Source organism: Ascidia mentula, chromosome 4, assembly GCF_947561715.1.
Source record: "Ascidia mentula chromosome 4, kaAscMent1.1, whole genome shotgun sequence".
In the NCBI taxonomy this organism is placed as follows: domain Eukaryota; kingdom Metazoa; phylum Chordata; class Ascidiacea; order Phlebobranchia; family Ascidiidae; genus Ascidia; species Ascidia mentula.
In genome coordinates this window covers 6,364,281-6,382,161 of record NC_138569.1, presented here as the reverse complement: position 1 = coordinate 6,382,161, position 17,881 = coordinate 6,364,281, and the positions used below count along the sequence as shown (strand labels likewise).

Genomic DNA, 17,881 nt, shown 5'->3' with positions numbered 1-17,881 from the left:
TGACCAGGACAGTCGCATAGAACTTTCGAAACATCACCTTCAACTGCAGCGATCACGTAAAAATACAAATACGGGACGGGACGTGCGACCCGCAATTTGCTCTAAATTGGCAGGAAATAAACCCCGCTAGAGCGAGATCAAATTGACAAGGCCAAGATAAGCGCAGAGGCCGGATGCCAACAAAAGCCGGACGCTGGTAATGGGCCCGTTAGCGCCACCTAGCTGTCCGCTCGCCGACGGGCAGCCGAACCACGTTTCGCCGATAGTGGATTCGGTGAGAGTCAAACGTTGATCGAGGCGCCAACACTTTGTTCCTTTGATAAAGTAGATAGCATCCTCCCCGTCTGTTGGATCGGTGAAGGCACCGTCGATGTTTTGAGGCAAGTCGGGAAAGATTTTGTGAACTGGACGTGGGTAGTTGCGTTCGATCGTACCGGTTTCCTGAAGTGGACATAACGCCTTGTTTAAATATTCGTAATTGGAACTTTTCCATTCGAACAATAGACGATGATAGAAACAAAATTACATAGCAGAATGCTGAACTTAGTTGGGCTTTAGTATCACAAGCAAGTTTTGAAAATTATTTAACTTAACAAGGTTGTGGGATACTTTTCACGAATCTGTTTATTTATCCGAAAATTAACTAAGATGGTAGAAAACAAGTAGATGCCAAAGTTACTACTTAAAGTATTTTACGGCAGAGGTTCCTAAACGGGATATCGCGACCAGCTGGCTGGTAGTTATTAATTTTGTTGAGGGTAGCAAGCTTACTGCGTGACAATCGCCGAGAATGCCTCGTTTTTTAATTGAGCACTATTTTATTCCATATCATATACTGAATAGCTTTTTAGCTGTCGCTGTGACAAGAAACAAAGATATTATTAGATACGCGAGGGCATTTGTAAGAAAAAGGTAAATAATTTCTTTCGTTCTCTATTTCATTTATTTGATAATCGTGATCGTTTCGTAAAAGTTGGGAAACATTTCCTTATTGCAATTTTTACGATTTTACGATTGCTTCCGTTAAGTTGGTTTTGGTACCTCGTTGTAGCCCCAGTATTGGTTTCCTCGCACAAAGTAAGTTTTTTCTTTTGGCTCCCAGACAAAAGCAGCATCGATTGGACCGTCCATCGGAAGACCAAAGTCGCTTATAGGTCTTGCGTGCGAGATGCTCAGTTCTCTTCCGTGGTATTCCCAGTAATCGGTTCCTAAAAGTAAAGTACTACCCGATGTATTTGTTATCCTACATGTATGTTAGTTGCCAGCAGTTGACGTACTTTGTATCACAACGCGGAAAACATTGCATGCAATTGCATTGGATCGACCAACTGCGAAGGTCGTCACTTGGCGATCTGATCTATTAGTGTCGAGCTCCTGCAGCTCAGTCAGTACACATTGGGCCGATATGCCCAAACTCACGACCGAATTATTTTTCATATTAAACTCGGTTAAAGTGACCTCTCCCCAGGTGGGCTGTGATGCCAGTGAACTTTGTTTTATACCAAACGATATTCATATAAATGGCAGGTGGTAATGGTGCGTGTAGAATATTAAAGAAACTGCCACAGTTTCTGTGATAGAAGCCGTCAAGACAACAGGCCTGTAGATGTAGTTATAATCACATATTTTTAAATCAATATTCGCAGCTCATTGGACGCATTTAGAAATTAACTAACGGTGCCGTGACAAGGGAAACATGTAAATATTCTGCAATTCGCCTGGAAGATAATGTTTTCACCTGAAAATATAAATATCTTGTGTTTTCTTTCATAAACAGCATCCACGGAAACATTGGGGAAGTTGGTCCAGAAAGCATGCATCTTAACGTTGTCGTATATTTCTCCGCTTTTTGTGATGCGCCAGAAATAGTTTCCCTGTTTCAATAGAGTGTTTCACTTGTAAGAAAGCTCAACTTTCCATACACTACCATGACGGGGGATATTCAAAGTCAATTCTCATGGATGAGAAAAATGACACAGTGAGACAAGCTTAAGTTCTGCCTATCATTTTGTTCAGGAAACGATTCTATATCCAAATACATAAAGAGCATGTAGTTATGAATCGTTAGGTAGTTTCAGTGCGAAATATTGTTCTTAAAATCCACGCTCGTGGTTGGTCGCGGAACCCGAAGATTTCACAAGGTATCTACACCATATCTACACAAAATAAACGAGGTCGTACCTTAAAGAAATAAATGCCGCCTCTAATACTGGCCACTGCGTCGAAAGAATAGTTGCAGTAATTGCTCGGTGATATCTCAGGAGTGCTGCTTTCTTTCATATCCCGCACCAGCACCTCGCCACTGGTAGCGGTGTGTGGCGAGTCTGGATACACCGGCTGGAGGTCGTGAAGATAGTCGTTTGCCAACCCTTCTCCCCCACCACCTAAGAGGTCACAAAAACCGTTGTACGTTTGAATATGTGTACGTTTGTCCGTGTTGTTCGGTATCTAAGTTTTTATGGTGATTTGACTTTGATATGTAATCATTTTGGGTCGATGAGTATTAACCGACCGGTTATTTTCGTGTGATAATAGTTTTGGCTACGCCTAAAAAACTTGAAATGACCGAAAATATCTCTTTAAATTTAATAAAACGGTTGTCTGAAAAATGCACACTTGGACGGGTTTGATTGGTGCAATTTTCGCGTGAAGAGCTTAAGCTATACCTTCCATTGGGAGTATAGTTACCCGAGTCGCGAAATAAGCCGAGTCAAATTGAATCAATCATTGGCCTTTGACAAATTGAATTATTGCAGCACTTCGAGCGAGTACGTGTGCCTTGCTCGATTTGGACGTGCGCAATGAATATTTTATGAGTACGTGAGCAAATACATGAATATCAGACTTGGGCCAACGGCAGACGATCACTACGGCAACACCGGGTAGCTATCCTGATCGAGTGCCTGGCGCCTCAGCGTGACAAGTTAGCGCGCTGCGAGAGTTGCTTGGCGACTATGGAATTATATTGTAAGGCGAATTACTTCACCCAAATGACGGGGCCACGACCCGCACTTGTTTCCTGTCGTCCATTGACATAGACCTTGTGGCTCTGGCATGATTTTCGTTAAAGATCCGGTTCAGTGGGTTTGGCCTAAATGAGAAAACCTTCGCCGTTTTGGCAGTTAATCTTTAAAATCCATTTGTGTTTGAGAATTTTCGTGAGGGTATGGTGTATCGCGGACGAAGACCGCAAACTTTCATTTTTTAATACATTTAATCCTGACTTCATGTGTGTTCGGAAACTATACCAGCAATCACCAAACTTACGGGAAATTATTCTTGTAATTCAAAGCCACAGGGCATACAGACAAAGTTTACAGCAGGCCTATATTACCGTAGAGGTTGTAGATGGCTTTGGTGTCATCGGCTCCCAACCTCGTGTTTTCGTGATAATTCTGATAAAATGGAAGCATCACTGAACCCGTGGAGTTACTGTGGGCAAGACCGAGCGCGTGACCAATCTCATGCACCGCCACCATAAACAGATTCGTTCCATCTGAACAAATACAATAATTTAATATTTAATCAAACCGTACGCAGTTGCCTTTAATTTAGATGATAACATGTATAAGTTGGAAATTGAACTGGGACAAATGGGCAAACCAAAAATGGAAATAAAAGCAGTCTTTGTTTATTTTGGCTCAGTTGGTTGCTGGTTTGTTAATCCCGGGATAAGATGATTGCCAGAGAATTAAAAATCGGCGCTAAAAACATGATATAAACCAACCAGCGGTCGACTATGATGATATTATTAACCCATGGATGCAGTACAACTTACCAGTACTTCGTGGTGCTAAAATTCCCAAAGAAACACGTTTATTAGGTCTAAAGACCTTCATGTTATGCTTGTAATGGTCAATAATTCAAATTGTACAAAACGTAACACGGGTTGTCGTTTAAAATCTCTGTGTCATCTTGTCAATGTAATGCTCATCAATTTTGAATGTCGTTGTAATGTTGAAAGTTTGAAGCGTTAAGCTTTTAATTTGAAGATGAAACGATGCAGCGGAAGTTTTCAGGAATGTATTTAAATTTCACATTAGTTTTAAACGGTGATAGGCTGCTATTTAAAGTTATGTCGGTGCTTGATGCTGAAACACTAATCAGTAAAACTTGACACATCAGCGGTTTTCAATCCATTTAAATGAAATTCAAGTAGCTTATGATCAAGATCCCTCAATTACTCGGGTAACGCTGTATTAATAGCATATATATTGCTTTCCACGATGCCAATAGCAACACAAAGTTAAATGTTATTAGTAACGTCTGTGAAAATATCAAACTAAACCAGTTTCAGATATACTAGCAACGTTATAACATGGATGACTTCATTCTCCACTTGCAAACGTATTAACTCTTACCGGTGGTTCTCTGATACTTCCAATCCTCGTCCTCGTCGAAATGGACGTTCCCACTTCGTAATCCCTGGCCAGGATAAAAGGCGTGAGCTAGGGTGTGGCCCTTACCGTCGAAGGGATAGCCATCGTCGTGAAAACCACGCTCAAACGATATTTTAATGTCAGCATCACCGTTCCAGTTCTACCCAAAAAAGATAGTTAAGCGCTTAAAAGTAACACAATGTGGAATGCAGCAAGAGTTGCACAGAATATTGTGAGTTTCTACCCACGATCAATATTAATACCAAAAAGTAAAGAAATAATGTTAGATTTACGCGTATTTGGAGTAGTCGCATCGGTTCAGCGTACAGTGTGGTTATATATCTGAATGAATCTTTCTGTTTTGCCCTAACCGTAAGGAACAAACTGCATGGTATAAAATGAAAACAAAGTATATTTTGCGTTTTCGTAGCACGTAGTAATATATAATTTTTTAATTTAGACGACCAAGGTAACAAGTACTATGAGAGAAAAGCGTGTCTTGTGGCCAATACCGACTTTTTTTAATCAAAAAGATGTGATTTACACAAACGTATGTGTGTTGACATACGTGGAGCAAAATATCAAAATTTTAGAACTCGCTGAAATAGATTAAGTTCGTGTCGAAACACTCCTTGAAATATTGATGTCGAAAGAGAAGGTTGTTTTTTTGCAAAGCGATACATAAGCAGTGGGTCAGATTCTTCGGAAATTACTGGCGAAATGAAATGCAATCCGGTCCAACGCTTTTCACAACACGCATGCAATATTTATTCTGGGAAGGAAACTGAGTTGCGATTTTTTGCAAGTGTCAACAAGGATATCGGGTTTAAAACACATGGTATAAACATTTCATCCGAAATTTAAAGAATAAATATTTGTGACACCAATATAACAAACAGGAGAACCTACAATAGACTTGCCTGTGAAAATCTAAGAGGAGTGTCGTCGCTCCAAACCTTTAGGGCTTGTGAGATGACATTCTGTTGCTGAACGCGAGAAAGCTTGTTGCTGTAGCTTTGAAACCTTAGCGAAGTAGTGGCGTGTTATGCAATCAGTCATGGTACTGCGTTGATTATATTACACACCTTTACAGTTGTTTGTATTTACTTAGCGCGTCTGCGGAAACATTTTTCAGCAGCCAAAATCCCACAACGACGTGGAGATTAAAAACACATAGTATTTGCGACGAAACATGTAAGGTTTCAATCATCCTGCATGTTCCAAGTTTGTCCAACTGGTTTTGACTTACCCGTAAGTTATGTCTCGAGTCGGCCATTTGCTGACCACTGCAAATCGCCTCAGCCTGTGCAGTAAATATGGACGGGATTTGTTAAAGCTTTTTGCAGCTGGTAGGTGGCGCCCTGCAATAAATCAACACCACGGTTTGAAGCAGCGGTCGGTTCCAGACGATTGTTTCAGGCCATTACTTTTCGAATAAACTGTTTTTTTTTAAATATAATGATTTTTTTTAAATGGTTTTCATTTACACTTATCGCAAAAATGCACGTAGAGCCGACAGGAGCATGCATCTGGAAAATGACAGTTAACATTCTCTTCAAGTGTTAGCCTTCACCTAATTGCAACCAAGGCGCCGAAAAAATCCAATTTCGTTCAGGCGAACACGTTCATATTTAGCTCTTACCGAACACAAAGCCTGCTTCGATGTCAGGCAAGCCGCAACGTGGCTTCTGCATGACAGATAGGGTTCTTCGTTCCAACAAACCGGTGGAGGGAAGACCGTAAGATTGCTGGAACTTTACCAGAGCTTTTTTAACGGCGTGTTTGGAGGGATGGCGAGTAGCCAAGTACCCGTACTCGGTCAGGAAATCCTGCAAATTTAGTTCTTTTTAATTAAATTAATAAACGGTGCTGGCTACGAAATCTAAGAACACATATTTGGAAACTTAACCGGCCAAAATTAAGCAAGGCTAAGGAATTGTTAGGTGGCAGCCAATAACTTTCCATGTAACCTGTCGCAATCCATCACATTCCAGTGTCTGGCTGCGATCGTACGGCAAGAATTCACCGTCACGTGTGCGTCTGGCTCGATGACCCCTTTGATTTTAACTGTTCCAAAGTCATTTTACGTTTATTCTTCATGCGCTTGGTAACTTTTGGTACAAAGTAAAAGTGATTTGATTGGAACTGATTTGCAGAACTAACTAGAAATAGTGGCGTGTGGCTGATAACAAAATGACGTCACCACCCGCGCGAGACTTATCTGGAGCTACACCGACCGCGTCATTTAAACTGATGATGACACAAGTTCTTGCCGACACGCCTTAAACATGACAATGTTAATAACATTATGGGTCAGTAGTTTGATTGTCTAACTAGAAATGTTTCACTAACATCATCAAAACACGCAAAATATTTGGTGTCAAATTTCCCCTCCCATGTACGTTCGACCAAACCTTGCGTTCCCGATCCCTGAGTTTAAACGCTTTGGAGGCATTAAAGTATAACCTTCCACGGCAATTCACAAAATGTGCATAACTAACCTCGAAGAAATAATTTGAGGCCGACAAAGGCGTATTAAATAATTCAGGCATGTCCCAGTCAAGAGGACGGGGTTACAGGATATAGTTTATGTTCTAGTAAACATTCTGTGCGCTGTGAAATCATATAAAATCTCTCCCGCTGGGTTTTAATGCTTGTTGCAGCTTAACCATGCTTCAAATGCGTATAATTATCACGCAGGGAGCGCCCACGTGGGCCTCAACGCACGCGCAAAAGAACGACAATTTTGACTTTATTGCGTATTTATATTTTCGCAAATCTAATGGCAGTGCTTTTTTCTTATTGATCCAATGCATTCCGGCTCTCCAACTGACGCGGGGAATTTGGACCAATTAAAAATTGAAAGCGCAATAAATTTTTAATTATTTCCGCTAAGGGCTTCAAAGCGATTCGCGGTGCCGATCCTAATGTAACGCGCTTGTGTTACAATGTTACGCTAATGTCATTTAGACATTAAAACGTATGTAATCTAATCGAAACTGCAACTACTCGTCGTTTTACTTTCAAGCGAAGAGAAACTTGGATTCTCTGCAAAAATATTTTTTTTTTAAATATACAAGTATTCAGTGCATTAGAGAATTTGCCTCAGGATTGGGGGTTCTGAAATGGGGCTTCATAGGCCCCTAGGGGTCAAATATGAGCCATCGGGAAGTCCACAAGATTATGTCCGCAAAAGATTATATTTTTTATTTCATAAAATAATACTTTTTGTTTGTGCAATATTTTTTTTTCTTTTTTGTGTGCTAGCCTTGGTCTCTGGATACACGGTGTTTACGAAATTGGCCTAGTGGTCCATGGACTGAAACGTGTTGCGGTCTATGGTCTTTACTTGACGGAAACAATCCATAATTGAAACTCAAGTTTTTTAATTACGCAGTTTGTAGTTAATGCATTCAGACAGTTGTTATAGAATTGGATTTAAATGAAATTATTCCGAAAATATAAATTGAATAATTTTATTCATTCTGAATAAAATTAATTGTAGAAATGATGAAATTGAATTATTCTTTCGCAGAATAAAAAAAAGTAATTAAATTGTTTCGACGTTTGAATCGAACTGAAAAATGTTCTGTGTTGTTCGTACTCCTTTCAAAAGCTTCCCAGTAGCGCATTCTATAAACAATGGAAACCACCTTTACCCAAATTACAAACACATTGCGTTGGCGTAGCTGTCGGTTGAGGAATCAATAGCCCTGTTTACATGAAATGGTTTGCGAACGAGCTTGCGGCATCGAGCCGTGAAGAACTAACATACCATAACGAGCGAGCTTCGGGGCTCAATTTACATGAGCGCGAAATTCGGTTCTCGCAAAATGGATATGGCGGCAACGGATAGTTTATTGGAAGTTAGGGCTCTACTTTTACTTCATAATTACCAAAAACGGTGCAAACGAAGAAAGGCTTTGCTGTTGTTACATGTCAATGCGTTGCTTTCTCACAATCCAAGACTTGAACGGCCGTGGCGATTACAGAGGATATTGGTGGTATTTATGGGCCAAGCTTTATGTTTACTGGAATACTGTGCCTCGCTTTGCATTCATAGTTTTGTATCTTGGTTAAGTTAAATGTTATTTTCGTTTGTTTTAGGTCAGGACAATGGTGGAATGTTATAGTTCCCGGTTTTAATGATTCCCAGTGGTTGACCCATTTCAGATTGAGTAAAGAATGCTTTGGGTGTTTGTGTGAAGAAGTGTGGGAGTCAGGACTTTTCTTTCTTCAACACTTTTTAACAACTGGTGTATTGCTTCGTTGGTCCAAATTACTGGACTTTTTCGCAATATTTTTGTCATTTTTTATGAAATTAATATTAATACCAAGCACACAAATTAAAACCTCAAAAAGAATATCTTCGAAAAACATCGACAAGCAAACCTAACCTAACTTGATTTTGCCGCCAAATTTTTCGAACAGCTGGTTCGCGAAAAGAAGCTAGTTGGGCGAACTAGCTTCCGAACCCACCCCTATTAAGCTAGTTCGCCGAAACCGCTTCCGAACTAGCTTGGGCTGTGATGCGTAACGCTTTTTCTGATAATGGCGGGAAGCGGGTAAGAAGCGTGCCGCGAACCCGCTTTAGACGTCCATGTAAACAGGGCTAATGATTCGCTACCGCTCGCTTCCTGTTTCCCAGGGGAACCAGGCGATCTTATACGTCGTTGGCGGCAAAAAATCCATACAAATTTGGTTGCAAAAAAGCAAAAGTTTTAGAGCGAAAGCCCCAGATTTTGCTTACCCAGATATATATTAAACTACGGTCGTTAACGATTCCGCATTATGGAGACTTGGATGTTCACGTTCGGAAACTTTATGTTTCAGGGTATTATACGTGACTCCGCAAACCGCGACAACCCTTCACCCTACACTGCTTCTCTGTAGTGTATAGAATGGCATTTTCACTTTTTCGTTTTAGTTTGAAATCAATGAAAACAGAACTGGTCTTTATACAGGGACCTTTCTATAGTTTAACCGTACAACCCCGGGTTGTTGTTCGTAATGAATCGAATTCGTATCCAAATATAGTCACTAAAAGGTTCGGGGAACGTCAACAGCCAAAATGGGACAAAAACAACACAGTCGATTTTTAGGGGTTTTGGTTTTGTGAGGCAACCTAACGAACCTTCTTTTCTCGTTACAAGTTGTTTACAATGTCTTACCAGCGGGTCGACTTCGAAACGCGTACGCTGGATCGGCACAGGAACACCGGAAGTTGTTTGATATTTCTTGGCCGGAACGGAAAGAACTTTCGGCAGGAAACAGCAAAAAGAGGCAAAGCAAAACAGCAACCCACGCATGGCTGCAAGAATTTTGCACCCCGCCGGTTACGAACCCGGCCACAGATCGACACAAGATAGAATCTCTTGAATCAAGCAATGAGATTCAATTGATTCGGTCGCATTGCTTGGAAGTCCTATTCATCGGCACCAGATTAGACTCCTGTTCATTACGTACAACAACTCGATGTCCGAAGGTTTCAATTCGCGTCCTAGCGCGCGACCTGCGTGACAATGTAACGTTATACACCAAAGCAAGTTAGACAAAAAGTTTCTTTCAGGCTACTCTTACCGGCACTAAACTGGTGTATTTACACAAAGCGCACTGATAGGCATAAACAAGAAGCCCTGATTTTGTTCACTTTTTTAAACAGTTTTCGCTTCCAACAGATTTTAATACATATAATGTCGACTATAAATTTGCTGCGTGCTGAACCATAATAATGAAAATATAAGCAATCCTAATGTCTGCCTTTCGTTTACCTCGAAGCGGTATAATGTTGCGGTAATATTTCTATAGTTGCTCTCTGCAACTTCGTGCAACCTTCCCGACCTTGGTATCAATCAACTTTCCTCTGTTTGTTAAATAACTGCACGCCTAGGCACAAGGTTTGAACAGGTCACGCAGCAGTGATAACCGATACGAACGCAGCGAAACCGATCCCTGCACTGCAGGAATCCTTCAACCCTTCCGGCTGCTAGCGAATTTGTTTTTGCAACCCGGAATTTTGATTTAATTTTCATTATAAAATAGTGTTTCGGTCGCCGCGACACATCCAACATCTGCTCGGCTCCTCTGTGCACTTGCGCCGTTCGATGCCATCAAGGCTGTCGCAGAAAAACGCGGCAAATTCAATTAGCCTGGAGATTTACAAAGCCTCTACTACGGATCTAGTCTAATTCGCGTAATGGTTCGGGCTGTGTTCAGCCGACTATGAATCATTAAAAGCGTCGAAACGTCGCGCTATCTCTTGGTCTCAGATTAGCGCAACTATTCCCATTGGAAATCACTCAACGTCGATTTTGCGCCTATGTTGTATGCGGGTGCCACCCTGCTTCACTCAAAACACGATGCTAGGCCCGTCGAACGCCACTGCAAATGGCCGCCACAAGCACAACGCCCACGGTAGCGGGATAGCAACAGACGGTGGGACTTCAAAGTATAGATTTTGGCTTGTGCTGCAAATCCACTCAGGGCTCTTTCGTGTCGCTGTGACCGTAATTAGAGGTGGAAAAATGGAGACTTTTTAGGGTGGGTTTTTGTTCTGTGAACATGTAATCGTGTGGCGATGCTGTGTATTTTCTCCTTATAACAAGCAGTTGTTTACTTCGTCACAGTGGGAATGTTCAGTCATCCCACGAGATATGTTTGTGGGTGCTTGTATACACGTAATTCAACATCAAATTTCTACACAAGACATGAACATTTCAACTTGATGAGCCTGCGGTTAAATTCTGCACGCTACGACATGCAACAAACACTGTCTGAATGAGCATCAACTGTTTTGGGTTACAGATAATTTTATTATAAAGGTAAACGAAGACATTGCGAACTACAATACACATCACAGTTAGAACCATTTGGATCACAAGGCAAGGCAAATCAAAGGCAAAGTGACATGGTTAGGGATTGTCTAACATTTCAAATCCTAAACACAGAGACATCCTGTACAGGAATGACCCCTGGCTTTTGTAATTGAACACATAAAAGTTTAAATCTAACTGGATTGTCTCTAAAACGCAAGTATTTACATTTAACAAGGGGCAACATCACACAAAGTAAGCGAGAGAGAGAGAGATAGAGAGCAGTGAGGTTTTGGCAAAGCGCTGAATGAGCGCTTGATATTATTTGTGAAAAGTGGCATCATTACCAATACTTGACTATATTTGCAGGAACGAAATGGAAAACTAATGAAAGGGCAATGCTGTTTGTGACAATCTCATCGTGTGGTGGAAAGGTAAAACGGGCAGAGAAAAATGATCAACAGGCCGCTTTGTTATCAGCTAACACTATATGAAGCGGGATTTCTATGTTGGACTAACACTAAATACGTTATTCTACAGGGTTACATTGTTGGGACTTCAAAACACGCAGTGTGGTTCAGTCTTTTTAACAGAGTAGTAATATCTGACTTTACTTACAGAGAATAAAAACGGAAACACCATGCAACCGAAATTGCCAAGAAAGGGCACTTTACCACTAGCACAGTTCGATTGTCAACATACTGATTGTGCTTTTCGAAAAAAAAAGAATAAAAATGTATCACAGTGACCAAATATCACAAAAACTAATTTCTGGATTGTTAACGAGTAAACAGTGGATTGAAGGGGACTAAATTAAGTGCGATAGTTTTGAAACATAATTTGTGAATAAAATAATATGCGTTCAGACAAACTGCCAAGCCCCCTATTATTGAATCGACGTTGAAGACAAAACAAAATTCTTGCCCGCAAACGAATGTGATTCTTCTACGTTGTTTAGCATTTTATGACGAAATCCTCAACCTCATACGCCGACTCCGGCGGGTACCTGCAGGTTAAAGTAGCCTATGTTAAGGATGGAATACGTTTGTAAGGGGCCACATAGTGCACAAATGGAATTGCTGGTTGCTGCAACTGCAACGGCTGTCCGTAACTTACAGCATTTGAATCGTTAATGCGTCATACGTTTTGTATGTATTTTGTCTGTCAACACTTTAAAAAAAACACTGATATCATCTTAAACTGCCTCTCAAAGGCAAAGAAGAACGTAGGATAATTAGAACAGCTACGGTTTCAGCGCTTAGGACAGGTCGTCACTAGGAAATTTTGCCTGTGGGACCGGCTCTGCGCATAGCTTACGTTCTGCGTAATACTTTTCAAAATACACACATACATATACTGAAATTTGTGACAAGGAGACGGTAAATTTGTTTTGCTGGTTGAACATTCAACTCACTTGTAGCACATGCTCGACACGGTTTTAAAGTCGTGTTGTTGTGTTTGGTCGATCGTGTTGGTGGCAGGCTTCATCGAGGTCCTGGGCCGCCCAGACTTCTCAACAAACGTTGACTGCGTGGTGGTCGAGTGATTGAAAGGCGGCTTTAGCTGGAACATAATGGCACACATCAGAAATCACCTTTGCCGTGAGCTTCACAATCGTATACTGCAAGGTTTCTCTCTACAGGGACTTAGAAACTTTCTTGGCGTGTAGTGTTCTAAGTTTCCAGTGCATATTTTGAAATAAAAATATCAACAAGTTGTCATGATTAGCAAACAAAAGTGTGTCGCATGTGAATGTTCACATTGAGCACATAACACATGTTGCATTGTTTGTAGATACGTTCAGAAACTTTTCAAGACGTATAGGCCTCTACCGCTACATTTAAACATTTTCAGTAAAGTCAATAACGTATTCTGTAAGCTAATGTAGTCTTTGCTATATGGGTGCACCATTAAAAACCTAAGAATTGAGGTGACGTACATTACCTTTACATTACACAGTTACTCTCCGCCCTAAATATACTAACGTAGGCTGGAATATAGATTTGCTTGTAGGTCTCGTGGAAGTCTCCGAATCGGGGTCGGGCCTTGGGTGACCAGTCCTTATAGAAACTCTTGTTGGTTGTTGTGCCTTGAAACTTGCCGCGGAATTCGGACTGGTTGGTCTGCGGTCGATCGCTCGGTCCTGGTCGTTCTAATGATATTTCCTTCGGCGTGAAGTCGCGCTGCGTATTCAATTTAATAGGTGTATGACTTATTTTGGGAGTGCTTCGAGTACTCTTGAGTTAAAATAGGCGCCGAACGTTCAACAAGTGACGAAATGTGTTTTTACAATAGTGTGTGAGGCGATGCATTTGATAAAAAATTTTATTTGTTAAATATTACGGTTAAATTACACATCACGCAACACATTGAGCATTTCAGTAATAAAAATTATTTCGGAAAGGTAATGACAAAAAAAACTGTAAGGATATAAAATCTTGTATTTTTAAATTGTTGCATTTAGGGAAAATGACAATAAATTACAAAAAAGGTGTTGCTTTTGTAAATTCTGTGCTTTGACCTAACCAGCTTTCAACTTAATTTGATATAATAACCTCTGGATTAATACGTTTTGTTCAGATTGATTTGTTATTTAGATTTGAATTAACGATCTGAATGATGAAGTGAGTCCTTTGGGAGATATTTATCGATTTTCGTATCATTTTTTAATATACGTCAACTTGAAATTAAAAAAAAAGAAAAAAATTCTATTTGATTTTATGACACATTTGATGACACAACTCTCCGCCGCTCATTAAATTTCTAATAAACTGCAAACGCACTTTCTCCCAAACATTTTATTTGTCTTTATCTTGAATATATTTAAAGAGTACTGTTCTTATATGAAAGCAAGAATCTTACGGCCATGATTGTTTTGGTCTGCATCGGTTCGTTGGAGATTTCTGTGTTGTCCTGGATCTTGGAAGGATCGGGACGAGGGAATTTCTTGACGTCCCATCCGTGATACTGCTTTCGCTGCTCTGTTTCGAACACGCAGCTGAAGCAAATCACGAGAAAATCAATAGAAGCATTGACAGTGTTGTGTTTAGCATTCGAAAAAGTAGCCATCAAAAAACAGACCTATACTGATACAACAAATCGCCTGATTACTTTCTTGAGCAAAAATATGCAAGACATCAGTTCTTTTTTTTAAAAAAATTAATAACTTGCTTCTTCTAATATCTTAAATTTAAAGTTACCATGGACGTTGATGTCTGCGTGGTCTCCCTTTTCACTATTTCGAACCCAAGTTTATACAAACAGGTCAAGACTCCCCAAAAGATATAAAACTAACAATATTTATCCAACACTCACTCGTCGTTCATTTTAATTTCAAGGGTGTCGGGTGCGGGTGTGGATGCTTTGGGGGGCATGGGATACTTTTTCCTATTGGGGAAGTCGGCTTGGTACTTGGTGGTAAGTTCCATCGCGCGTATGGCAGCCGACTTGGACTTGCCGGTTGGTTTCATGCTCAAAGCGCGCGTCGCCTGGGTGGGTGTAAACTGGTAAGCCGACCGGTGGGTGGTTTGGAGGTTCCGCTCTCCTGCAAAGGTCAGTTTTTAATTAAATATTCCGCGTTATGAGCAGAGCGAGAAAGGCGACTACGTTTCGAAGAAGTTTCCACCAAGTTATACGTACCAGACAATTTTTTTTAAACAGGATTGGTTTCAGGACCATGCACACGCCACTGCGGCATTTAGGAATCGGAAATGAGGGTTTATGTTTATGGGAAGGTTTTTCCGAATACTGCATGTAGGAATGGCTTTTTGGGAAGAACAATTTTTTAAGAGTTTAAAAACGACGTAGGTCTACAGGCTTGGAACCATAGAATACAAGCGTGGATCGTAGGCTCTGCCACAAAGAAAACAATTCAAGTTGAGTGAAAAAAAGTCGCGCGTTTAAATTTCCTTGGTGTTTTATCGTCAATAAAATCGTGAAAAAAAGATTTAAGATTTTATTCGAGATTTCAGTCGCACGGAACTAAAATTAGATCACAGTGCAAGCGTCAAGCGGATTTATCGACTTTGTGTTGAATTATAATGTTTTACGCCTTTAGTAAAACGCTATGGATCCAAAGAAAAAAATACATCTGCCCCAAATACATGAAAAAAAAATGCCTGGGATATTAATTTTTTGGGAATTCACAGATCGAATTCAATGGTGCTACGTGACAAAAACACGGAACTGTTGAGGCGGATCCGAACCAAGTGCTCTCGGTGGGCAATAATTTAACTTAAGGGTTGCTTGTCACAACACAAAGCAATGTGGATCTTATCGATTCAGCCAGACCAAGGGAGAGTTGACTCAAGCGCCCCATGTCGGGTCAGAAAACGCTTACTTTTTACCAAAGTAGTGAAATGGGTTGGAGCAGTTTTGTTTTGTACAATTGAACATTTGTAGGCGAAATGTAACTCATGTACAAATTCGTTGCAAGCCTGCATTAAACTTGTGCACCAACAAATTACATCAGTAATGTAATAAAAGCTAATATATTGTTCTTTTGCCGAAGTTTCACAACTGTTGCAAAACATGCAACTTAGTAAATTCCGCCACTGTCGGCAAAACAAAGCGAACATTGTTGGCACAAAAAACACATTTTTTCCTACAGAAAAGATAAAAATGGTTCACAACGAGCAGGGTTTTTAGACCTTTTCCTTCTTTAGGAAAAAACCTTGCGGCCCAACATCACATAATCATGGTTTAGCTATTCGTGACCTACCGGAAATGACGCTATAATGGCCCATAACTCTGGCCATGGCACACCGGTGGGGAAACACCGACATACGGTAGGCTGAGCATAACATCGCCATTTTTCATATACTTTTACAGAGTAAAATTATAATTGATGGAATTATGCCAGATAGTGTCAAGGAATAACTCACCTTCTCCAACTTTAATATTCGGTTCAACCGCCTTCACCATCTCCGGTTTTGGAATTGTCTTGTACGGAAAGTCGATTTGACTTCGGGACTTGAACACATCTGGATCTTCCATCATGGCTCTTTTGTCTGGATATATCAGAGGGCCCGTAAATGCGGGAAACTCCCCGAACCGTTTCCTCATTTTAGGTTTCCAGTCTTGGTAGAATTGTTTGTTGGTTGTGCGACCATCAAACTTCACTTGGCTGCTTTCAAAGTCCGCGTCGGTTTTTGGTCGCTGTGTAGCAAATGGTCCGTTTTTGTGCGGTTAACATGTTTTTCAAACAAACGAATTTTTGTGCCTTGTCATGCTGCCAAGATATCGCTGATAATGATAAAATAGGCAGTGATATGCTCAGACTAAAGCCCTTGAAATTTGTGAATGGTCTCTGGAGCATCAAACATTTTCAAAAAAACATCAAAAGTTATTTTATATTCAGAGGATGTTTATTTAGAAAGAATTGAATCACCTACACCCACACAAATTTAAAAGTTATGCCTGTAGGTTGATCATGAATTTAAAACCTTACATATAAAATTGCTGGAAGAACAGGTTTAGCTGGAAACTCATTCCTGTATTCTGTGACACTGCTTAATGGTTCATCAGAAATTACCTGCTCCTCCACCTGGGGAAATGGACACATGTTTAATGTAAAAATATGACATACCAATTCATGCTGTTTGATACTAACAGGTTTGATCATTTCACGCTTTGATGAAACATCTTTCGCAATGTAACTGTTTTGGGCAGTTGTCTCACTTTCCATTGCCGGAAATCTTGGTCTTGGTGGAGTTGGCGGTGGTTTCAGGTTTTTCCGTGGTGAAAAATCTCTGTTTTTTCAAAGAATATTACTTTAAAAAACTGAAGCGCTAAAGTACTATTAAAAAATCTCTGTAGTGTTTGCCAAGTTTTTGGTGAGTTATGTGTCTTACATATTTTTAATGTAAATAGTAATTGTGCTTTAAAAGTCCGCTTCTGTAAGCCAGCTCTTTGTGAAATTTTACAAGTTACTTCATTTACTTGTGCTCAACAAACGTAGATCTGTAGTCTGTTTTGTTTCCACCCAATTTTCCTTGATTGGTATCTACAGTTTTGGAAAATTTCTTCACTATCCTTGGTCTACCCATGATTATCTACTTTCAAACACTACAGAAGCAAAATTTGGTACAGAACAAGTTAAAGCTAACATCAAAAAATAAATGCTGAACTTTCAGCAACCATTATAATGCTGTATTATAAGAGATAATTAAAAAAAATCACATATTTTGATTGATATGTATCCAACATTGACTTGGCACATTACCAAGTATGAAGCAATTGCTTCTTTAACATGTTATCAGTAAAATTTTGTTACATTGTTTGTTAATATAGCAGGCAACTTTTAAGAATTATGCAATAGTTTGCATAAATTAAAATACACCTTTATCGATACCTATGCAAAAATTTGCACGATAATATTGATTACATTTAAATAATGCCGCAAATCGAAGTCTCTAACCCACAAACATGGACTAAAGAGTGGGTTAACTCTGCAGGGCTTTAAACCATCAGCTAATGATGCGACCTCGATCTTTAAATTACGTTTAAAGCATTCCAACAACCGGTATCAACACAAAGACAAAACCCCTACCAGAAGTACAGCCCGTCGAAGAACAAGTAGCCAAGATCGAATTTCCGAGCAATGGCTTCTATAGATACGCTCCTAGTTACTGCCTTTTTCGGTGGCGCGCGCGTATCCTCACAACGACCAATGAACAGTCGTACCATAGA

At 40.2% G+C, this 17,881-nt stretch overlaps 2 protein-coding genes across 2 annotated transcripts; both read right to left on the bottom strand.

The window, feature by feature from the left end:
* Window positions 1–87: 87 nt before the first annotated feature.
* LOC145897329 (stromelysin-2-like) lies at window positions 88–9,869 on the bottom strand. Its single transcript, XM_082985568.1, has 10 exons — window positions 9,551–9,869; window positions 6,022–6,208; window positions 5,629–5,740; window positions 5,300–5,402; window positions 4,362–4,539; window positions 3,335–3,496; window positions 2,182–2,384; window positions 1,739–1,874; window positions 1,042–1,208; window positions 88–441 (listed from the first exon to the last, which is right to left on the bottom strand). Exons 1-10 carry the CDS (start codon window positions 9,686–9,688, stop codon window positions 127–129), a joined length of 1,701 nt encoding a protein of 566 aa, XP_082841694.1. The 5' UTR covers window positions 9,689–9,869; the 3' UTR covers window positions 88–126.
* Window positions 9,870–11,181: 1,312 nt separating this feature from the next.
* On the bottom strand, window positions 11,182–17,259 carry LOC145898581 (uncharacterized). The gene is made up of 9 exons (XM_082987090.1): window positions 17,132–17,259; window positions 16,803–16,941; window positions 16,641–16,736; window positions 16,075–16,348; window positions 14,507–14,735; window positions 14,054–14,189; window positions 13,177–13,374; window positions 12,606–12,754; window positions 11,182–12,197 (listed from the first exon to the last, which is right to left on the bottom strand). The coding sequence occupies exons 1-9, from the start codon at window positions 17,236–17,238 to the stop codon at window positions 12,146–12,148; spliced, it is 1,380 nt and encodes a 459-aa protein (XP_082843216.1). The 5' UTR covers window positions 17,239–17,259; the 3' UTR covers window positions 11,182–12,145.
* Between the last annotated feature and the right edge of the window lie 622 nt (window positions 17,260–17,881).